This window comes from Numenius arquata, chromosome 9 (assembly GCF_964106895.1).
Source record: "Numenius arquata chromosome 9, bNumArq3.hap1.1, whole genome shotgun sequence".
Lineage (NCBI taxonomy): Eukaryota > Metazoa > Chordata > Aves > Charadriiformes > Scolopacidae > Numenius > Numenius arquata.
In genome coordinates, this window is record NC_133584.1 from 33,339,824 (window position 1) to 33,364,290 (window position 24,467).

The 24,467-nt window shown below is 40.3% G+C and overlaps 1 protein-coding gene across 1 annotated transcript in view; it reads left to right on the forward strand.

Moving 5' to 3' along the window:
* The window catches only part of EYS (eyes shut homolog), an 895,325-nt gene that overhangs the window by 421,133 nt on the left and 449,725 nt on the right, over window positions 1–24,467 (forward strand). Inside the window, exon 29 of the mRNA XM_074153627.1 lies at window positions 4,701–4,900. Coding sequence (XP_074009728.1) covers window positions 4,701–4,900 — 200 coding nt within the window. The remainder of the gene's footprint in view (window positions 1–4,700; window positions 4,901–24,467) is intronic.

Here is a 24,467-nt window from a genome sequence, read left to right on the forward strand (position 1 = left end):
ACAGGGGGACGATCACCTCTCAAGTCCTACTCACCACGCTGTTTCTGATACAGGCTAAGATGTTGTTGGCCTTCTTGGCCACCTGGGCACACTGCTGGCTCATGTTCAGCCCACAGTCGACCAACACCCCCAGGTCCTTTTCTGCCGGGCAGCTCCAGCCACTCTGCCCCAAGCCTGTAGCGCTGCATGGGATTGGTGTGACTCAAGTGCAGGACCTGGCACTTGGCCTTGTTGAACCTCATCCCATTGGCCTCAGCCCGTCAATCCAGGCTGTCCAGATCCCTCTGCAAAGCCTTTCTACCCTCCAGCAGGTCAACACTCCCACCCAACTTGGTGTCATCTGCAAACTTACTGAGGGTGCACTCGATCCCCTCATCCAGATCATTGATAAAGATGTTGAAGAGAACTGGCCCCAGTTCCAAGCCCAGGGGGACACCACTCATGACCAACTGGATTTAACCCCATTCACCACAACTCCAGCCAGTTTTTAACCCAGTGGAGAGTCCTCCCATCCAAGCCATGGGCAGCCAGTTTCTCCGGGAGGATACTGTGGGAGACTGTATCAAAGGCCTTACTAAAGTCCAGGTAAACAACATCCACAGCCTTTCCCTCGTCCACCAAGCGGGTCACTTTGTCATAGAAGGAGATCAGGTTTGTCAAGCACGTCCTGTCTTCCATGAACCCGTGCTGGCATAAAAATAAATGTTATAATGTAATGAAGAAGTACTTCTGCGCATAGATTTCATCTTGGAGTAAGTGACACTGCAGGTGGATGTGTCGGCAGTTCTGTTCAGGCACCGCTGGCTGCGTTAACTACTCCTGCTGCTACTACATTCACAGTTATTTCTTCATCTTCCATTGAAACTTTTTCAGATGTTTCTTGTCAGACGTCAATTTTGAAATTATAAAGTCCCACCTGTGAAATCCTTTCATGCTGCCAGTGCATTCAAGCACGTTACAAATACCCTACCTGTCAAAAGGAAACGCTGATTTCTGCCTACTTTTTTAAAAACACTCGTGTCTGCTGTGGCATCTGGAATCTTAAGGTGATGTTTCTTCTCACTATTACTGCACAAGGCTATTTAAAGCAGAGGTGATGTCTCACTAACAAAGGACAAATTTCTGCAGGCAGCTACTCCTGCTTGCACATGCATTGGTAGCTCAAGTTAAAATAACTATATTTAGAAAACAACTTTCTAAAAAGCGTTATCACAAGGGCTTGTGCAGAAAATAACTCTGCATTCTTACTTCTTAAGTACAGATTCCTTTTCAACCTATCCTGTTTTTACTTTTTTTCGTTATCTAGCTAGATTTTAAAACTTTCAGTCAGACTTCGATGGTCTCTCTCTGTTCCTTCTAAGTCTCAGTGCTGACTTAAGAACTTCCATTCTCCTCGTCTTCAAATAGTTCTGCCCTCCGTGATAGTTTCCATTCTATTCCTGCATTACTGATTATGGGTCGTGTGCTGAGAAAAAATCAGAAAACTGTCATTCCAAAAACATAGAAAAAAGGTTACTTTATTCTGATTTCATTGTTGTATAGTTTTGGTTTTTTAACAAGTATCTTGGTCTATTATTTTGACACAACTAAGAAGACAATGCAGCACGAGTTGGGGTGAGGAAATAGCAGGGGATAGAGGAAGGAATTAAGAACATCATAAACCAGAATGGCGCCTGAAATTCTCGTAATCTGAAACCACTGGAATTTCCTGAATAAGTTTATTCCCCTTTGAAAGTGAAAATCAAATTTATTTGGGGCTTCAGGCCTGGATTCCTGGTCAAAATGAGCGTGCGTTTCATGTTCTGTAACATAATCTACAGTTTTTTTGTTCCCATAAATGTGCCAACTTTAGGAATATTATGAGTGTATGAGTGTATAGGGATGGTAACAGAGCTTCCCTTTTGCTCACAACGCTGTATACCTCCTTTCCCTCCGAAATAGGACTGAGGAAAGGAAAGAGAAAAATGAAACAGAAACTGGTCTTGTGATCAGTGAGATACTGCAAAATAGGTTTCTTTTCTAATACTGGCAAACATTTGATTCTAATGTCAAAAAGTTGAAGTCACCCATATTTATCTGCAGATCAACAACATTCAGTCTATTAGCATGAGTTATTTGTCAGCATTTAAACTTGGTATTTATTTTCTGAATTCTCTGCCAACCAAATAGTCTAAGTTTTCAAGGGACCAATCTGCTCTCACCGATTTCAGTGAATGGTGGTGTTATTTGTTTTGATATTTGTTTTACTCAAACAGGTTATTTGTAAAATTTTACTGTAAAAGTAAGACTTTATCTTTGAAGCTTAAAATTTTTGCATTTTTAAATTCCAGATGAAAATAGCATTTCAAATTTAGTAAATTTTAAAAAGACCCATTGAAAACAAGAAGGTACGAAATTAAGTATAAATAGGTGAGTAATTGTGACAGTGTTATAGATCAACAAATTTTTGTTTAGGAAAAACTAAAATGACCCATCTTTGTGAATATAATTTTGTTTAGTTATTCAAAAGCAGTTTTCCTTTTGCAGGATCTGATCATTTCTAGGGTAAAAAAGGATAAAGGACATTTTATTAGGTTGAGAACTGAGCACCTGAGGTGCCCAAGAAAGTCTTTTTCTTGTGCTGTACTGGAGAAGAGAGGGGATGGATGGTTCTAGGACTGTGAGTCCCTGCAATGTTGCCTTGATTTGGGAAAACTCTACTTAGGGAGGATAGTTAAGATTCAACCTCCCATTATAAAAAGGAAGACAAAACTGAAATAGCGTCGTTGGTTAGGTGAGCTTGTCTTCAGGGAATCAGGGTAGCTGGGATTTTCCTTAGAGCCGGCTGTTCCCTAATGCCAAGCTGTAAAGTCAGTCCCTGGTAGGGTCTGGGGTAGGCAGGAGCTGGTCACAGCTGTGTTGCAACCTCAGTTTGTCAGCTAATGTCCTTGTTCTTTTATACTACGAATTACACCATTTGGTGGTGATGTGGTGTGTCTCCTACTTTGGCATAAAGTTATGTGTGACATTTTTAACATAGGTATGTGTCTGTTCACTGAAACAATTTTCTTGCTTGAGTTAAGAACACTGCAGACCAGCCCTTCTCTAATGGTGGACTTTTAACTGCTATGCATTAAAATAAACTGGAAAGTGATAGGTGTGATTTCTTTCCTACAAGCTGTCTGCTTTTTATATTACTGTAAAAACTAATTACGGTGAGCAGTTTTGTAAAACTTTGCAAGAACAATATATTCCACAGAGGAAAACGGAAAGGTTTTACATTGTTTGCAATTTAGTATGACTGTGATGGCGTATTGAGTCACAGCTGTGAACACGTGTCTGAGCACTGAAGTTATCCTTAGTTACATTGATGATTTTGATATTTTTTTAATTTTAACTTTTGAATTATAATTAGGTAAAAATTCAATACATTAAATGATAGATTTTTAATTGACCCTGCTAATATGCCAAGCTGTAAAAAGAGAAGTAGCAGAGAGGGATACAAGTGAATGCAAATTAAGAAGACTAGACAAGAGAAGTTACTGGAATAGAAAAAAAGCCAGAAAGTTGGAAGTGTGAATTGAGATTTTTTAATAAACAAAACAAGGAAGACTTATGTTTGCCAACAATAAATGTAACTAATATAGCAAAAGACTACTTCTAGAACCTAGATACAGGATTTTTGGCAGTCTGCAGAACTATCCCCATCTTCCTGTGGGATGTATAATTCAATTAGTTTATGTAATGCTCACTAATAAATCATCCTATAGACACTCAGCCGGAGAGCTTATAGGAAAATAAGTTGTTTTCTCATAATTCCCCATGGATATCTGAATTTACATTCTGTCAAAGCAACTGTAGTACCCACAGGAAATCTGAGTGCCCTTGGATATCCTTAAAGAATTAAACCTTCTAAAGTTACAGCAGTGTGAGAATAAATTTAAAATACTGGATTTAGCTAGACTGTTTGGGTGGCAGCAGCAAAGTAAAACTCTTTTGGGATATAGGCAAAAACTAGGTCTCTGTGCTCAAGGGCAAACCCACATTTTTGCACTGGCAATTTCACTAACTAAATTCTCCTGTAATTCTGGAGAAACATTAATTTGCCGCTACTTTGCATGGTTTGAAATTGATGACTTTCACATTAGCTTTATCAGAGTGAATTGTTATTATGTGAACACATAAACATTTCTACGCGTTTCTATTTGCAATATTATGCATTAACTGGTAATAAGAAAGCATTTATCAGCAAATGTTTGATAAAAGTCTTGTGTGCGTTGGTTAATATAAGTAATATTTTATTCTGCCCAGAATCATCTTACTAATGTGACTTTTTTCACTGCAGTAGGCCCTACTATAATAGGGCCTTATTCTACTATATAGAAGGAGTAATCATATAAACTATGGCTGGAAAACATGCTTTAAAATTTAATAAAGGAATCATGAGTGGAAAGCACATACTTATGGCTATAAGACTGCTTATATAAAACTATATTTGCATTTCTCCAAGATTAATTAGTAGGAACAAGCATAGTTTCAAGAGTACGAGTTCTAACAAAGGACCTCTGTATAAACAAAAATTGCCCCAAATTAGAGACTTATCATACAATAAAAGAAGTGCAACGCTCTCTGATCTCCAGAGTCAGTCTCTTGCTGTTGCTATGAATGAGTAAGTGTGTTTTAAAGCTGGGTAGTCAGTGTATTATTATTTCTCTCCCCAGGAGTGTGAATCTGCTCCCTGCATTAATGGTGGTTCTTGTCAAGACTCAGTCAGCGCGTTTGTTTGTACCTGCCCGAGCGGGTATACCGGCAGGCTTTGTGAAGTTGACGTCGATGTTTGCAGTGAGCCCACCCTGTACTCAGTTCTCTGTTCCAATGGAGGTGTATGCGTTGATGGACCTGGAAGAACATTTCATTGCAGGTTAGTGTGAAGGCTGTCATGTAACTGCTTTAGTTAATACACATTGATTTGCTAAGGTTTCTGGGTGGTGCTGTTACTACATGCAGTATGTGAACTCAATTGGATTTGATGCTTAATCTAGTGCTCAAGAATATTGTTGTCTTAAACCATTCGCTGTTTAACATCAGACCCTTTTCCTGGAAATTCATCTTCCAGCGCTTTTCAGAATTGCATGTAGAAACTTCTGACATAAACTGACCCTAAAACATTTGAAATCATTAAGTTTACAGATACGTATGTACTCCTGTGTTTTGTACTCAAAGAGAAAGTTCATTTGCAATCAAATTGAGAGGACAGCTAGTTTGTATAGTATGTGTGCACAGAAGTGTATCCAAAGAAATTTCCTATGATCCATCATCATCGTTCTCTGGCTGTTTAAGGCCTCTGACTAAATACATGTAATTTTATAGCTTATATACTTGTAATATAGTGAAGTTCCTTTAAAATTAAGCTGCTCTATAGACTGTATATATTATTTTCTACTACATCTAATAAAGACATTAACTCACAATTATTATCTAAGTCCCTAGTCAATTGCTACCTTTTAGAAATATTAAATACTAAGAAAATATTTTATATACATACTTAATAGTGAAGCATAAATATCTTCCCTTATAGAATCATGTGTTCAGTATCTGGATTTTGATTGATGGCCAAAATTGAAGCTTAAGGACAATAGTTTTATTTAAAAAAAATCACCCGCTAACGTTAAGGCAAGAGTGATCATTCTTAGTTGTGTGTAACAATTTGATAGCTTCATAAGGTTCTATAAGAAATGAAACTCTTTTCACTTCTATGAAATGAAGAAGATATTAACAAATGTATTACTTCCAATCTGTGGCTCAGTTTGCACATTCTGATCCTTTGTATCTTTCTGTAAATTATTACAGAATTTCATTAGTACTCAACAGAATTAACAAGGCAAATGCCCATGGACAGCCAGGAGTTACTGTTGTTGTAATTTATGCAAATATTTACACTGGTTGCTGGCATTGTTTTCCAGAATCTGAGAGGGTCATCATCTGTGATTAGTTTCTATACTACAACTAAATGGTGAAGTTACAATTACTCGAGGCACACAAAAAAGTTAACAGATATGTTAACAGATATGTCAAATGAGATACAATAATTATATTCATGATCATAGAATCACAGAGTATTTTGAGTTTGGAAGGGACCCTTAAAGATCATCTAGTCCAACCCTGTGCCATGGGACAGGGACATCTTTCACTGGATTAGGCTGCTCAAAGCCCAGTCCAACCTGACCTTGAATGTTTCTGGGGATGGGGCATCCACAGCTTCTCTGGGCAACCTGTGCCAGTGTTTCACCTCCCTCTTTGTAAAAAAAGTCATCCTTATATACAATTTAAATCTATCCTCTTTGAGTTTAAAACCACTGCGCCTTGTCCTCTCGCTACAGGGCCCAGTAAAAAGTCTTTCTCCATCTTACTTACAAGTCCCCTTGAAGTACTGAAAGGCCACAGTAATGTCTCCCCAGAACAACCCCAAGTCTCTCAGCCTGTCCTCACAGGGGACGTGTTCCAGCCTTCTGATCATTTTGTGGCCCTCCTCTGGACCTGCTCCAACAGGTCCATGTCTTTCCTGTGCTGAGGGCTCCAGAGCTGGACGCGGTACTCCAGGTTGGGTCTCATCAGAGTGGAGCAGAGGTGCAGAATCCCCCGTTGACCTGTTTGCCATGCTTCTTTTGATGCAGCCCAGGACACGGTTCTTTCTGGGCTGCGAGCGCACATTGCTGGCTCAGCTTTTCATCCATGACTACCCCCAAGTCCTTCTTGGCAGGGCTGCTCGCAAACCCTTCATCCCTCAGTCTGTTTTGATACAGGGGGTTGCCCCGACCCAGGTGCACTTGACCTTGTTTAACTGTATGAGATTTGCGTGGGTCCACTCCTCAAGCCTGTCAGGGTGCCTCTGGATGGTATCCTGTCCCTCAAGAGAATCAACTGGCCCACTCAGCTTGGTGTCATCCGCAAACTTGTTGAGGATACATTCAATCCCTCTATGTCATTGATGAAGATATTAAATAGTATTGGTCCCACGATAATTCAAATATATTATGGTTTAGCTTAAACCTCTCAATACATGCTAAAATAGTTCACATTAGCCTACTGCAGTGGCTACTACCTGCAGACAGGCTGTTTCTGTAGCTCACGTCTGGTAATTTGTTTAGCCCATGTTGTTCGATCCCAGTCTGAACATTCAATCCTGTGCATTCTCCTGTTTCTTCTTTCCTGGCTCATGTTCACTGTAGCCTCCTTTTTTTCAAGCTTTGGGTGCTGCAGCACCCTTTCTTCTTTCATAAATGAATCTTCTGAATTAAATTAAATTGCTTACATGTCTCCTCTCTTCTGCTTGGGAAGGTAAATTGTGAGGGTAAGTACCTTGCACCTGCTTCTGAGCTCGTGGCCACGAAGAGGAGCTCTTCATGGAATCACAGTCAGGAATTGCAATTAAAATCAGTTTTTTCAGAGTTGCCAAGATCACAAAGGTAAGTGCCATACTTGATACAAATTTCTTCTTCTGAGGGAATGCAGGGGAAGGACTTTTTTCATCTGATTGCCTCTTCTATGTTGATATGCTTCAGAAGACAGGTACAACTCTCTCATCCTTCAGTAGCTACTTACTGTAATGCTACTTACTGTAGCATCACAGTAAGTAGTGCATACAAGGTGGAAATAAGAAACATTAAAAGATCATTAAGTCAGGTTGGCTCCTGTGCTGCAAACATTCTGATGTGAACACTCCCCCATTTCTACCATGCCTTCCACTTGCTTTAAGCAGTCTGAACAAAACTCATGTACAGACTGGAGAGTAAGAGTGTTACGAGAGATGGAAAAGCAGAATAACTGGGAATAAGGAAGGGAGAAATAGCTCCTACTGTAGCAAAGCGCCACAAACATCCAAATGAATAAGGAGTCTTAATGCCTGTTACACACTCCCTGTGGAATGGGCAGAAGGAAAGACAAAATCCAATATCATTTAGAGTCTCCTTGTTTTGGCGATCTGGCTTGGGATGGTGGCTGGTAAGACTGGAAATAGCAAATAATGAAAAGTGTCCAGCAACGGGTAAGTGTCAGGCTGCCTTAGCTGTGGGCAGCACTGCCAGATTCAGCTATGATGTATGTGGTATTTTACCCAGTAGTACAGTGAATGGTTCAACTTTTCTTGAATTATGTGGGAATCAATTACATGAGCAACCCTACAGGCTTCTTCCTGAAATGAATATGAAAAATACCCTTTGGGATAGCTCTTGAATTGTGTGTTATCTGAAATATCTTTGTGGCTTCAAACCCTTGCTTTAAAATTAAAACAACTCATTGGAAATGAGAGGGGTGCTGGGAGCTGTAATTCAGTTCTATCCTGGGCAGATTGCCACTGAATCAGGGCTTCAGGAAACAGATTACCATCTGAAAGGATGCCCACCTACCTTGCTTTGTATTTTAGTCTTCTTAATTAAAGGAACTGGCTGCCACAACAACAAACACTATATAAATTAGCAAATTAATAATAAAGCTATCATTGAGCTCAGGGGGGCTTTCAGAAGACAATTCAATCAAACCTACATATGGTTGATATAATGAGTGTGTAATAGGAATTCTGAAGCCTTTTCATAGTATTTTCCAAGTATTTTAAGGAAGAGAAACTGTTCCAAATACTCAGATTTTTTTCATTATTTTTAATCCATGATGCGTCCTTCCTCTCTTTTGTATCTTTTGATCCCAGACCATCAGTATGTTTGGCTTCAGATTTAAAAAAGTAAAAATAATAATAATTTAAAAAATTCCTCCATCCCCACTTATGCTTGCATTGGGACTTTTTGAAATGTGCATTTCAGGTACTTCCTACTGACTAGGTTCAGAAGTCATACTATCTTGAGAAGGATTATCTGTGCAGTGCTTTCAGTGGGATCAGGTGAAAATAATGTCAACAGTCTTATGACAGGCCTTGCCTTAGGTTAAGTTGTTGAATATTATAGCTTCGTTCTACTTTTTCAGCACATTATAGCACAGCTGGGTTTGTCATATTTTTGTTAGGGAAAATGAGGTAATTTTTGATGTCATTCTGTCTTTCGTCATCCACTACGAGTAATTCTTTTTCAGAATTTAAAGGTATTTAGTGATATAAAATAAGTCTGTTGGTCTTAGAAATGTGTCAGGTTATAAATATGTTTGATCTGATCCTTTGATACCAGGGAAACTGGTGGGGTTTAAATTTACCTTTTGGAATATATTTGACTACATTTTTAGGTTCAGAACTGAAGCTTTTTTGGCAGCACCTTTCAGAGGTTAGTTTATACTCAGAAGACAATTCTGCGGGCTTGATTTTTGTATTTCAAGGGCAGGTAAGAGTGAATATTTGATCAACAGAATACCTGATCAACAGAATGTCAAGGTTTTTCTTCCAGCTCATGAGATTTTAGGAAGAAAGAATTCTAAAAAATGACTATGTTTTTCTACATTTCCTCCAAATAAAGTGCAGTTATTTTAAAATGTTTATTAGGATATCTACCACTCATTCTTATCTGTGGCTATGAAATACTGTAATGAATGCAATGATGAGTGGTGAAAGGCTGGATACTGCTGTTCATAATCTCACATGTACATGAGAAAGGTTGAAGGACCTTTGACTCATATTTAACCAAGCATTCACTAGCATTTGTAAAAGAATATAGCCTAGTAATTATTTGAATACTAAGTTAAAGGGCAAATAATTTTGTCAAAAACAGTCATGTTAATACATCGTACACATCAGCTAGTATCCTTGGAACACCTTGTTGAAATCTTTAAAATATACCACTCAGACATCTTCCAGTGGTAGAAATTATGCTGGAAAAAATACGAAATCTGTATGATTTAGCCTGACTTCTGACTTTCATAAGGATAAGGGACTAGTATTATGATGGAGTGTATCACATTAAATTAAAGTATCAATGAAAAGACACCCACAAAACCTGTAAGCAACTTAATTCTTTTTTCTTCCTTGGGATTCTTCATGTGCCATTTGGCACTCTGAAAAGCCTTTCATTTTCTTCTTGTAACTATTCTTCCCTTTTCTTTCAGTAACATCAAATTGCTCATGAAAACATTTGCATTACATTCTTTTATGTATTTTCTTTATTTAATGCTTTTCTTGCCACAGTTGGAGCACATGCATAACATAATTAAAAAACAAAGCTGTCCTACAATCTTATTCTTGTGCTGGTAAAAATAAATTAAGATCAGTACATTCATATTCTTGTATTCTACTATAAGGAAACAAAGTTTAGATTTTAAAATATCTTGTTTCTAGTTCCCTTCTATTTTAATTTTTTTTTTTTTTATCTGTGTAAGCAAGTTGTCCCACTGGAGCACCAGGTCTCACATCTAGCTTGGGCATCTGCAGGGATCCAGGAAAGGCATTAAAACAATTCAAGAGTGGAGATGCTGTATGAACAGAAAACAGGAGTCTGAAAAACGTATTACTCTGTAGCGCTGTCGTGAACACTGCACATAAGCTAAGAAAAGATAAAGCAGAATGGTTTCTCTTAGAGCATGTGTAAGGTGAACAATACATTGTTAGTATGAAGCAGATGGTTGTGGTGGGAGCCTAGGGGTGCAGAGTCTTGTAGGGCAACCTAGGCAAACGTATGCAAAAAAGCTGCTATTTAATTCTGTCATGGTATGCAAAAGGAGTTAATCTGTATGATTTTGAAGAATCAAAGTTCTTTTAGGGTTTGATAAATGGCAGTCATGTATTTAAACTGAAAGCTGCTGCAGATGATTGCAAATCAAACAAAATATAGTTTGCGCTTGAAGAAACACTACTGAGGATGGGTGCAGTCACGTTTTGAATTCATTGGGCTTTGTGTGTCTCCGTAAGAAATTGCCCTTAGCAAATTGTAATAATCCAATCTGAAGCTGACAAACGCACGTATTGCTGTGATGATAAAGTCCACCTTGAAAAAGTAAGAGGGAAATTTGGCAAGGGTCAATGATAGAAAATCCTGTGAATCTTTCTGACCAGGAGTCTATGTTGCATAATCATTTTCCCTATGACTTCCTAGTCAACTAGATGACAAAACAAAAACGTGATGTATATAAGAAACTGTCTTTTAAACAGAGGTGTCTTATATCAGTGCTGTACATTCAGTCCTTTATCCCAAAGGAAATAGAACTGTTCTTTGAAGCTTTTCATGTCAACACTACCTCCAGGCAATAATCAAAAGGTTCTCCTCTACTTCAGAAGGCTTAACACGTGGAGCGTTTGCACAGCTGTGTGTTCCCATCAACCCAAAGAGGGAGTTAAGGGTACAGTATTCGTTCTCTCAGGTCTTGTATGCCGTGTAACAGAAAAGTCACGCTTCTGTCAGAAGATTGCTAACTGGAAAGCTTCCTTTCATTTAGCGGTTGGCAGACAGCCTGCAAGGTCTGACCAAAGTCGCAGAGAACACATTACACACACAGACCTATGTGTCTAAGTTTCTCAGAATACTGAGATAGGCGTAAGAAGAAAGTCATTGTATGATATGGAAGGAGTGACTCCAATTCACTGGAACATCAGAATCTCTGAAAACAGGCAAGTTGTAAAACAGTAGGTTCTCACTTTCGTGTGCGCTGTGAATATGCACATAGTACTCTCTTTCTTTCCCAGTCTCCTCTATGTGAAAATAGACGACCCTCCATTTATATCTAGATAAAAAGATGGTTTCTGCGTGACTTGCTGATTTCATAATGAACTGCTTAGTTCTTTACATTCAGTGAATCATGAATATTTTAGGGTTTGCATTGTGTGTATGTACTAGGTTAGATGAAAACAGGAGAATGGATGTATTGGTTCAAGCCAAGAACTGTCTAACCCTGTATGCTATTTCCAAGGGTGGCCTTAAGCAGATTTCCAGGAAAGAATATGAAAAGTGCATGCGTGTTACTTGTCCTCCCATACCCTCTCATGCTCCCTCAAACAGGGGTTCTCCTGAGCGTGTTGTCGTTTGTTCAGCAGAAGTTAGTGAGTCTCTAAGTACTTACAGTTTTCCCTTGCACCTACATAAACTTGTCCTCTGAGGAGGGGGCTTTGACTAGGCAATCTCCAGAGGACCCTGCCGACATCAGCTGTTCTGTGACAATACCATCCAGCAAGCAGACCCACAGGTCTAGCCTGCTGCATGAAAAAATGCCTCCCTTTTTAAATCTTAGGTGCTGCTCCCGCTAGCTTTATTTCATGTCCCCTAATTCTAGTGTGGAAAAGGAGTATGAGAAGGTGATTCCAAGCCATCCTGTCCTTACTTTTGTGTACCACTGCCATACTGCCCCATGCTCCTTCCTCTCCAGGCTAAAGGTTTCTGGCTTTCCCAATCCTTCCTCTTTCAGAAGCAGTCCTAAATTTCTGGTCATCCTTGTTGCCCTTTTTCAAGGCTTTTTAATTTCTATTTTGCCTTTACTGACACAAGGGGAGAAAAAGTACAGACAGTGTCAAAGCTATGGGCCAATCTGTGATTTATACAGTGGAGTAATTTTTTCTTTGCCCTTCTCTATTCCTCCCATAATAACACACAACTAGCATTTCATTGATTCTGGAAGGAGAGGGAACACAGGTGTTTCAGTTTTATTCTTAAGTTGGCTGATTATTGAACTGTAGTTTCCACGGAGAATCGTTAAATAAAGTTGGCATACTAACATGTTCCTAAAGCACTCCATGTATAATTAGTTTACCTATGAACATACATGTAAATATCTATATGTGTGACTTTTCATTGCATTGCACTTCTTTATTTAATCAAAATCCTGTTCTTACATTCAGAGCAAGAAGAATAGGTAATTATGATAATGACAATTTCTAACCATTTATTCCATTTTATAATGACGAATCATAGAATTGTCTAGGTTGGAAGGGACCTTTAAGATCATCTAGTCCAACCATCAACCTAACTGATAAAAAAAAAAAAAACAAAAGAAAACCGTACAAAAAAAACCCCCACATCACTAAACCATGTCTCTAAGCACCGCGTCAACCCATCTTTTGAACACCTCCAGGGATGGTGCCTCAACCACTTCCCTGGGCAGCCCATTCCAAGGCTTCATAACCCTTTCAGTGTAAACATTTTTCCTAATATCCAACCTGAACCTCCCCTGGCGCAACTTGAGGCCATTTCCTCTTGTCCCATCACCTGTGATTTGGGAGAAGAGACCAACCCCCCCTGGCTACACCCTCCTTTCAGGTGGTCGTAGAGAGTAATAAGGTCTCCCCTCAGCCTCCTTTTCTCCAGGCTGAACACCCCCAGCTCCCTCAGCCTCTCCTCACAAGACTTGTTCTCCAGACCCCTCAGCAGCTCCGTTGCCCTTCTCTGGACCCGCTCCAGCCCCTCAATGTCTTTTTTGTGGTGAGGGGCCCAAAACTGGACACAGCACTCGAGGTGGGGCCTTACCAGTGCCCAGTACAGGAGGACCATCACCTCCCGAGTCCTACTCACCACGCTGTTCCTGATACAGGCCAGGATGCTTGTGTATCCATGTGAATAATTCTATCAAAAGAAATAGTATAATAAAAATGAGTATTATGTCCTGTTTTTTTCAGTATATAGTAAAATTCCTTAGCATATACAGATATACAGTAAAATCCCCTACTTACACGTGACAAGCCCATGAGGGAAAAAAGAACAAGTACATCATAGTGTTTATTTGTTACGTGCTAATATAAAGTAAATGATGAATTTATAAACTGCATATGCTAGCCGCTACTCAACAGATCTCTATGCTTTCAACTAAAAAGAGAACTGTAGTCATAAAAATGTTAATATGTAATCTGAAAAAAAAACAAGTTGCTCTCCAGGAGAATTACAGTTCTGTATTATTTTAGCCATATTTTTTAGAAATCTTGTTGAAAAGTTGATGCTTGCAGCTTGCATACTTTCTAATAAGTTTTTGATTAATATATGCCTTATTGCTCCCTTGCTTATTCAAATTGGATCAACTTGATACGTTGCTCTTTTTATGTGATATTACATTAAAGGTAAAGGAATATATCATAGTAGTAAAGAGGCAACACATCCATTTTAGACAGGCTTCTGCTATACTAGCAAATTTAACTGAAGGTCAAGATCATAGGATTTGGAATGATATTAATGTGTGTAAAGTGAATGATAGAATAGCTACTACAGCTGTGTCCCCCAGTGCTTCTGGGCAAAAGTAGAGAAAAATTATCATTCTGTCACTCAAATGGATATTGATATTGATATTCAAACATCATGTCAAACCATTTTAAATATCTACAGAGGCATTTTGCCAATTAAATAGCAAAATAGAAATAGGAAAAATTGAAAATGGTAAGAGGCTGTAGAAGCGGAGCATGAAGAAAGGCAAGGCATTAAGAAACGTATCCCAAACATGGGTATTATTTTTTTAATATATGCATGTTCTGTCTTTTTGCATTTTACTAGTGATAACTGCAATGATAGTACTGCATCTAGTTAAAATTACACACTCTCCATACCATTTTAAAGTTATAAAACTCGACAGTAAAGCGCAATCTGCTAGAACATTAGCATTGTCTACAAAAATGCAGACAACAGTGTCTGGAAAAGAGACACTAAAAACCAGTAGTGAAAAAACACACCCAGAAACAAAACACAAATCTAGTACAAATCACCCAGCTGCCCAGTCTCAGAATAAAACCATATATTAAAGCTTATATCTGAATGTCTATTGCCAATTGTTATTGCCAATTGAGTTTTTTTTAAGCAAACCTTTTAAAAATTCATTGCCTGAAAAGACACAGGGAGCCTCTACCCTATGTGTATATGGGTTTTGTTTTTTATTTTTCTAGCTAAGTTGTTTTCTGACTTCATGAAACAGAAGCCAAATAAGAATAGCTACTGGGAATATGCAGTGACTGAACAGTTGGGAATGTGCCTGTAACAGAACATTTCAGCTTTTTCTAGCAACACACAGAGAATATTTAATTCAACATTGCCCCAAACAAGCATGCCCAAATAAAATACAACACCTGGAACAAGATTTAAAATTTCACAGTGCTTTGAGATGTAATATGCTGCTTATTTACTCAGAATTACATGTGGACTACTAAAGCGTACGACACAAGTAATTCAAACACACATCGCCTTTGATATTTTTGTTGTTGCTGTCTTCAAAACTTTGTGACATTTGTGGCATTCTTTTTTCTTTCTTTCTAAAATATATATTCTGAGTGCGTGTACACAACTGGCACACATAATGCTAACACTGGCTTTACCTTTTTATAGCAATTGTTGACCAAACCAGCAATAAATCTATCATAAAAAGTTACAATGTAATTTTAAAAAGACTTCTCTATTTGGTTGTATTAAATTAACGAGCCATATAAGGTGATAGTTGAAAATGTTTGATTATTGTTTAAAATGTCCTTTATTTATTGTTTTGTAGAGTTATAACCTACTGGCGTTTTGCAAACATAAAAAATGTTACTACCTTGTATCTTGAGTGAAAAAGGGCTATGCTTCATATGAAAACTGCTAGATAGAGTGGAAGACAGAGTTCAGTAGACTCCCTGAGGGTGTTTTTGAATAGTTAAATGAATGTACTCAATTTTTACACTACAAAATAGTCACAAGATGTATAAAAAAGCAGGGGAAAATACTATTTCTAATTTTAAAACCAATATAGAAGTATTAGAGTTTCAACTTGTCTGTATGAGAAAGGCTTTTTCACTGCATTCACTTGTCCCTAAACTCTGGTCACATAAGGAATTTGAAGGATTTGAATTATCTTTTAAGCCATTGTATGAAACAACAGAATTTCCACAGGTTTTGTTTGTTTGTTTGTTTGTTCGTTTTAAAGGGCACTTGTTGATGAAGTTACAGTGTAGCTTATGGCTATTTGGCTTGGTTATACCCTGCATGTAAAAAATGAGGAAAAAAAAGTAGGTCTGAAAAAAATAAGAGACTTCACTGTAATGGGTTTTTTTTAGCACAAACTGTTTTGCATTGTCATTCAGATGTACAGATTGCTACTTTTCAGAGAAGGGCAAGGGCAAGAGAAAGAGCAAGGGAGAAAGATAAAAGGAAAGGGAAAGGGGAAGAGGAAGGGGAAAGGGAAACAAGGAATTATTCAGGTGAATTGATAATTTTTGAAGCCCAGAATAATAAGAAAGGTTGTTTTTCCATCTAAGTTCAGCATTAAAAATGCACATTTCAGAATTAGTCTCCAGGGGAGCCATACAGTTTTTGACAAGTGCATATGTGTGCCAGAATGCATGACTGCATAGTTACTGCTTTAGAATTTGACTCTATATTTATAAATAAGCATAAGTTCATCTGACAGGGTAATAGTACCAGGACCATACTTTTTGCCATGAAAGCCTTCTGTAATTTCAACTACTGTTTTTATTTACTCATATTTAAATATATATATAAAATACTATGTTCTATGCCCAAATGTGACATACAGTGTAATTCTATTAGAATTTCTCTAAAGTGTCATGAATTGCGTACATTAATGCAACTAGAATTAAATACTCATTCTGTACATGGCTTTAGCCAAGATGCTTCATTATTTCCTGAAGGTTTCACGCTGAAACTCTTGAATTTCAGTTGTGTAGGACACAGCTAAAGATCAGTGTTCGCCAAGTTTTCATTCATCTGGACTGGAGAATTAGTTCTTTTCCCTAGGGACTAATCCAAGTGGGATAACTTTTTCCCTTCAGAAACTACTGTAGTATAGTACCAGGTAATCGCTGCCGTGGTGCCATAAGCAGCTTATTTTTTTCTTCCACTAATTTGGATTATTTCATGTAGGAGCAACCTTATTTTAGGAAGCGGTAATGCTTGAAACAAGTCAAGCAACTATTGTAAAATAATCTTCCTCAGCTTTTGAGCATTGCTTTAAAACTTGTGTTTGCCTTACTGATATAATTTTCAATAACTTCCTGTCTCATGTTGATGCGTAGTTCTTTGTACGCATTATTATGTTAGAGAATTGGGGGAGAGAAAATGGAGCATGGGAACTGCCATTTAATGTCAGATCTCACCTTCATTGTGTTCTCTGTCTTATCTTCTACTGTAACGACACTTCAGAGGAGTGCCTCAAGAACTCAGTAGAAAAACATTTTTTTCCCCACCTCTTCATCTACCACCATATACAGGTCTCAGTGTAATTGGTCAGAGGCAGTAATTGCCCTGAAGCATAAATTTAAGATCCTTCCGAAAGGTTATTTTTAAACATTTTTACATTAAATATGGATATTTCTGTATCCCATAAAACTTCCAAGCCCTTCCAAACTTTCCTTTTTCTGTCATAAGTATATCTGTAATGTTGTTGTGTAAGTCAACCAATATCTGAAGGGAGCCTACAGGAGAGCCGGAGAGGGACTCTTTGTCAGGAAGTGTAGTGACAGGACAAGGGGTAATGGTTTTAAATTGGAAGAGGGGAGATTTAGATGAGATATTAGGAGGAAATCCTTTCCTATGATGGTGGTGAAGCACTGGAACAGGTTGCCCAGGGAAGTTGTGGATGCCCCATCCCTGGAATTGTTTAAGGCCAGGCTGGATGGGGCTTTGAGCAACCTGGTCTAGTGGGAGGTGTCCCTGCCCATGGCAGGGGGGTTGGAACTCGATGATCTTTAAGGTCCCTTCCAACTCTAACCATTCTATGATTCTATAAGAAGTCATGTATATTGCTGCATATTTCTCCCTTTTTTTTTTATTTCTTCCAGAACTCAATTTTCCCAAAACAAGTATTTGTCTTTCTGGATAGGTGTCACCTGAGACACTGTTTCCTGCAAGACTGTAGGCTCTGGCTTGTTCTCAGTGAGCACTAGGAAATAGGTACTTCAGACACTATGTACTTTGGTTCTTACTAAGTATTCTTATGATTTTTCTCATTTCTCATCACCAATCTTCTTGTGATGGGTTCACAGTAAGAAATGTAACTGCTGTTTGCTCTCAGATGCAGAGGACTGCAGAAGTTAGTTGATTGCAAGACTGATGGAAGTAGGGAACAGAAAACATAATTTGTCACTGCCAGTGCTTCATTGGAATGAACATTTTTCATTACAGCCTAAATATTCAACTGATTTGAAAAGGGTAATAAAAACTAAAAAAAACGCCTGCAAACACCCAAAGAGGTGAAAGAGACTGCAGTCATCGGGGAGAGTCTCTACGACTGTCTTAAAGTTTGACTGTTTACAGCCCCTTCAACTTCTGACAATTTTCTCTTCCTGTTTGGTGAATACTCTCTGATATTTACTAGAAGAGTAAAATCTGTTCTTTGTCTGTTTGATTTTTTTTTTTTCATCAACAAACAGTTTTCTCCTATTTTTATTCCTTCCATCTATTTAGTGATGTTTGATGCAAGGCTTAGAAAAGGTTAAAGACTTTTTTTTTATGGCACAACACTGTCAGGTTTAAGACAGTTTTCTATCCCACTTTTATACTGCTAACAACTTTAATTTGTCTTGTGTTATTTTTGTAAATCTCTCAATGGTTTTCAATATCTGCAGCTGGCTATATTCAGAAATTAAGATGGGACTCCAGGTACTACCTTGACAATGCAAGCACTGAAGTCATCTTACTATGGTAAACATAAAAAAAACCCAGGATGATATGAAGCGTGTGCAATGCCTTAATTGTATCTTTTGAAGTATCATCTCTAGAGAGGTGGCATGCGCTTGGAAAAAAATTAGAAGCATCTGGTTTTCACTCCAGGTCTTGCCAGGTTTGGAAAACCAAATCAGTTTTAACTGGAAAATTAAATTTATAGATGAATGCTGTGCAGCCCCAGCAATCCTCAGACTTGTTTCCTGAAACTCTCTCCAATGGGAAGTTTACCAGACATGGTCCATGAGGCACTGGTTAGGATTTTTCTGGTACAAGCTGATTGAAAGATCAAAAAAAATTAGGTAGTGGGGAAATTCAGTTTTCTATGAAGGGCAATAGAGTTAGCAACTATTTCTATTTTCACTTGTTTTGAAGGAAGGCAAACTTTTCATTTTTATTCGTAATCTTAATAAAATGGATAGACTGTTAAAAAGTTGTCACTTGATAGTATTTGTCAAAATGGCATCTGAAGTATTGTTTTTCCCTGCTTCAAAGGGAAATGTGTGTTAGCCACTACTAGGTAATGATTTCTTTTGTTAACTGACTCACTGTATCAAATAAGTATATGTATGGACATAATATGTAACACATAATATCCATTTGAGATAATATTTCATTAAGACGCTGCGTATGATCTGAGAACAACAATGCTTTTAGGTTTAGTATCTAACAGTGGCCTGTAACTCCCTGAATAACAATAGATATCAGCTAGTCATTTTATATGACTGTAAAATTGTATTTTGTCTGACTTCCCCTCCATTTCTGAAGTAGACTTTAATATCCTGCTTTTTTTAAATATAGTCATTTTAAATAAATAAAATGAAACAACATTCTCATAAACTATTATATCTTCTGATTTGTTAGGAAAAAAAATCTGGAAAAGTCTGTGGAAGAGTTCTTTCTAGAGCAATGTGTTTCGTTTAAACAAATTATTTTAACCATTAGAATATACATTCTTTTGAACTGTATTTTACTATCAGTGTATCTATTTTATATGTAGGAGCTCTCACATAAGTACAGTTAACAGGAGAGACTTTATCTCTGTGATTGTACCTTTGAGATTTCACTGAATTTCACTGAATTTTTTAGAGTTGGAAGGGACCATAAAGATCATCTAGTCCAACTCCCCTGCCAAAGCAGGATTGCCCAGAGCATGTTAGAGCATGTTACTCAGGACTCCATCCAGGCGGGTCTTGAAGATCTCCAGAGAAGGGGACTCCACAACCTCCCTGGGCAGCCTGTTCCAGGGCTCTGTCACCCTCACGGTGAAGAAGTTTCTTCTCATATTTGAGTGGAAGCTCCTGTGTTCCAACTTGTGCCTGTTGCCCCTTGTCCTGTCACTGGCAACCACTGAAAAGAGTCTGGCTCCCTCCTCCTTCAACCCACCCTTGAGATACTTATAAGCATTGATAAGGTCTCCCCTCAGCCTTCTCTTCTCCAGGCTAAAGAGTCCCAGCTCTCTCAGCCTTTCTTCATAAGGGAGATGCTCCAATCCTTGATAAGGGAGATGCTCCAATCCTTGAATCATCCTCATTGCCCTTCGCTGGACTCTTTCCAGTAGTTCCCTATCGCTCTTGAATTGGGGAGCCCAGAACTGGATACAATACTCCAGTTGTGGCCTCACCAGTGCAGAGTAGAGGGGGAGAATGACTTCCCTCGACCTACTAGCCACACTCTTCCCTACGCAGCCCAGGATTCCGTTGGCCTTCCTGGCCACAAGAGCACACTGCTTGCTCATTGTCATTTTGCTGTCTACCAGGACCCCCAGATCTTTCTCTTCAGAACTTGACTCCAGCAGGTCCACACCTAACCTGTATTGGTGCCTAACATTCTTCTTCCCCAGGTGCAGGACCCTACACTTTTCCCTGTTGAACCTCATGAGGTTCTTCCTTCCCCAGCTCTCCAGCCTGTCCAGGTCTCGCTGGATGGCAGCACGGCCCTCCGGGGTGTCAGCCACCCCTCCCAGTTTGGGGTCATCAGCAAACTTGCTGAGGATACACTCGGTCCCCTCGTCCAGGTCGCTGATGAATATGTTGAACAGGACTGGACCAAGTATTGACCCCTGGGGGACACCACTGGTTACAGGCCTCCAGCTTGAACCTGCTCCATTAATCATTACCCTTTGGGTCCTGTCACACAGCCAGTTCTCAATCCACCTCACTGTCCCCTCATCCAGCCCACACTTCCTTAGGTTCCCAATGAGGATGCTATGGGAGACTGTGTCAAAAGCCTTGCTGAAGTCAAGGTAGATGACATCTGCTGCCCTCCCCTCATCCAACCAACCAGTTATAGCATCGTAGAAAGCTATCAGATTGGTCAAACATGATTTACCCTTGGTAAACCCATGTTGCCCACTTCCAATAACCCCCCGCTCTTCAACTTGTTTGGAGATGACATCTAGAATGAGTCTCTCCATTACCTTCCCAGGGATGGAGGTGAGACTAACTGGTCTGTAGTTCCCAGGGTCCTCCTTCTTGCCCTTTTTGAAGACTGGAGTGATGTTGGCCTTCCTCCAGTCTTCAGGCACCTCTCCTGTTCTCCATGACCTTTCAAAGACGATAGAGAGTGGCCCAGCGATAACATCTGCCAGCTCTCTCAGCACTCGTGGGTGCATCCCATCAGGGCCCATGGACTTATGAATGTCCAGTTTGGCCAAGTGGTCCCGAACCTGGTCCTCCTCTACTGGAGGAAAAACTTCCTCTCTCCATACCCTCCCCCTTGCCTCCAAGGCCAGAGATTCATGAGGGACAGCCTTAGCAGTGAAGACTGAAGAAAAGAAGGCATTCAGCAACTCTGCTTTCTCCATGTCTTCCACCACTAGGGTGCTCATCTCATTCATCAGTGGGCCCACATTATCCCTAATCTTCCTTTTACTGTTTACATACCGAAAAAACCCCTTTTTGTTATTCTTAACTGTAGTGGCCAAGATGAGCTCGGCTTGAGCCTTGGCCCTTCTAATTTTCCCCCTGCCTATCTTCACCGCTTCCTGGTATTTCTCCTTGCCTGCCAGGCCCCTTTTCCAAAGATCATAAACCTTCTTTTTGTTCCTGAGCTCCAGCCAAAGCTCTCAATTTAGCCAGGCTGGTCTTCTTCCCTTCCTGCTTGTTTTTTGGGATTTGGGTGTGGCTCTTTCCTGGGCTTTTAAGAGTGCCTCCTTGAAGTACGACCAGCCTTCCTGGACACCTTTGCCCTTCAGGACTGTCTCCCAAGGGACACTTTCAACCATGCTCCTGAAGAGGCCAAAGTCTGCCCTTTGGAAGTCCAAGGTGGCAGTTTTGCTGGCCCCCCTCCTTGCTTCAGCCAGAATTGAAAATTGTATCATTTCATGATCACTCTGTCCAAGACGACCTCCAACGTTTACATCCCCCACAAGACCTTCTGAGTTAACTATCAGCAGGTCCAGTAGGGCACTTTCCCTAGTCAGTTCTCTCACCAGCTGCGTTAGGGAGTTGTCTTCCATGCACTCTAAGAATCTCCAGGACTGTTGCCTCTCTGCTGTGTTATATTTCCAGCAGGTATCTGGGAAGTTGAAGACCCCCATGAGTACAAGAGGGAGTGATCGTGAGGCCTCTGCCAGCTGCTTATAGAATATTTCATCTGCCTTTATATCCTGGTTTGGGGGTCTATAACAAATTCCCACCACGATGTCTGCCTTATTGGTCTTCCCCTTAATTCTTATCCATAGACACTCAACGCTGTCATTGTGCGTATTGCTAAGTTCAAGGCATACAATATTATCACTACTCATGTCTTCACTGCCACATGTGTCTTTCTCTCCCTCATCAACTGCCACAACAGGCTGCAAGGCCGTGCTGGCACCTTTACCTACTAGCACTGGCACGCTACTCCCAGGCACCACTTTAGTAACCCTGGTTCCAACCCCGTCCCCCTTCAAATCTAGTTTAAAGCTCTCTCAATGAGCCCTGCTAATTCTTGTCCCAATATCCTTTTTCCCCTTTGGGTTAGGCTTCCCCCACCTGCTGTCAGTATGCCTGGTGAGCTGTAGATCTGCCCGTGATCAAAGAATCCAAAGTCCTGCCGTTTACACCAGTCTTTCAGCCATGAGTTGATCTTTTGATTCTTCCTATTTATCCCCCCATCCATCCCTGTGACTGGTGGGATAGAAGAGAACGCCACTTGTGCTCCTGATCCCTTGACCAGTCGTCCCAGCACTCTGAAGTCCCTTTTCATTGCCTTTAGGCTTCTGGTGGCTACCTCATCATTGCCCACTTGAAATATCAGTAGTGGGTAATAATCTGAGGGCTGAACCAGGGAGTGAATTTCCCTCTGTATATCCTTAATCCTGGCCCCAGGGAGGCAGGTGACTTCCCTGTGGGACGGGTCTGGTCTACAGATTGGGCCCTCTGTTCCACTCAGAAGGGAGTCACCTATTACAATCACCTTTCTTTTTTTCTTAGTTGATGAGGTCCTGAGGCATGGGGGTGGGTGACTAGTCCTGGGTGCCTCACTGGGTAGATCGTCCTCTTCGTTCTCATTTACCTCATCCCCAAAATCCAGAACTCCAAACCTATTATGCAGATGTAACTGGGAAGGTGAGGGAGGCTGTTGGGGGTTCCGCTTGCCTCTCCGAGGAAGGACCAGCCTCCATTCCCCCCTTTCTATTAAGTCCCCTCTCTCTGCCTGGTGACAGGGTGGGAGGGGATCATCTACTTTTATTAGAGCCTCTTCTTGCTGCCTTTGCCTCAGGGTACGGCTCCACCAGTCTATTTCACTTTCGCATTCTCTAATGCTTCTTAACCTTTCCACCTCTTCTCTCAGTTCCACCACCTGCCTGAGCAGGTCGTTTATGTGCTCGCACCGCACACAATGGGTGTCTCTGGGTCCCTGTGGTACCACAGCCAGGCTCAGGCATTCGGTGCAGCCAGGGCCCTGTACAGCCGCGTCCTGGCGCGGGAGCTCGGTCTGAGTTCCCACATTCTCCTTCACAGGGGCTTTGGAGCGTTTTGTCGCCATTTCCTCTCCTGAGCCTGAACGGACCGTTCGCCCTCAGACTCTCCCTCTTTGTCCCGTGCACGAGCCCCACACGCTCTGCGCACGAGCGCCCGCGCGCTAATGTACCCGCCCTTGCGCTCACGCGCGCCCGGCACGCACTCTGCCCCTGCTGCGGCTGGAGCCGCTTTTAAATTTGCCGCGGCTCGCCCGGCCCGCCCCCAGCCCCGTCAGCCTCTCGGCTCCCTCGCGAGATTCCCGACTCGCTTCGGGTCTCTCCGCTCTCCTTCGGCTTCTCCGTCTCCGGGAAGCCCCCTCTCCGCCTCGATCTAAATCAAATTTAAAGCCGCAGCACTCGCCGCTGCCGCTGTCGCTCTCCGCGTGGTCTGCAAAAACCAATACAAAAACATCAGGTTTGGTTTTAGTTAGGTTTTTGCTCTGTTTGTTTTAGGAGGTGACTTTAGATACGAGGGTCAATAAATGCAAGTAAAATCCAAATTTATTCTGAGTTTCTAGTAAAGGCCTATAACTAAGTATGTGTTTGAAACTAGGAAACTTCAGTTGATTATGGACTAGTTAAATTATGGATCAAAGCTTTTTCTTTTTTCATGCCATGAATACTACTATTGAAGAGAGTGACTAGACATAAAGACTCAATTATTAACTTTCTGTCCTTTGTATGCTTGGAGATGGGTTCCAAGAGGCCATGCCCATGACTTCTCTAAGGACTGGGATGAGGTTGATTGGCGTATAGTGCCCCAGTCTTCCTTCCCACTTTTCTTAAAGATATACATAATATTAATCTTTTTCCAGTTATTTAATAGCCCAAGGTCACTGGCACCATTAATGTCTATGTTTGTTATAAGTACTACAACAGCTATTTTCTTTTCCTGACAAATTAGCATTTTTTTAATTTGCTATGGGTGTCTGACCACTGATACGAGCACAACAGAGAAGTATATTTTCATTGATGATTCCTTCATTTCCATTACCACA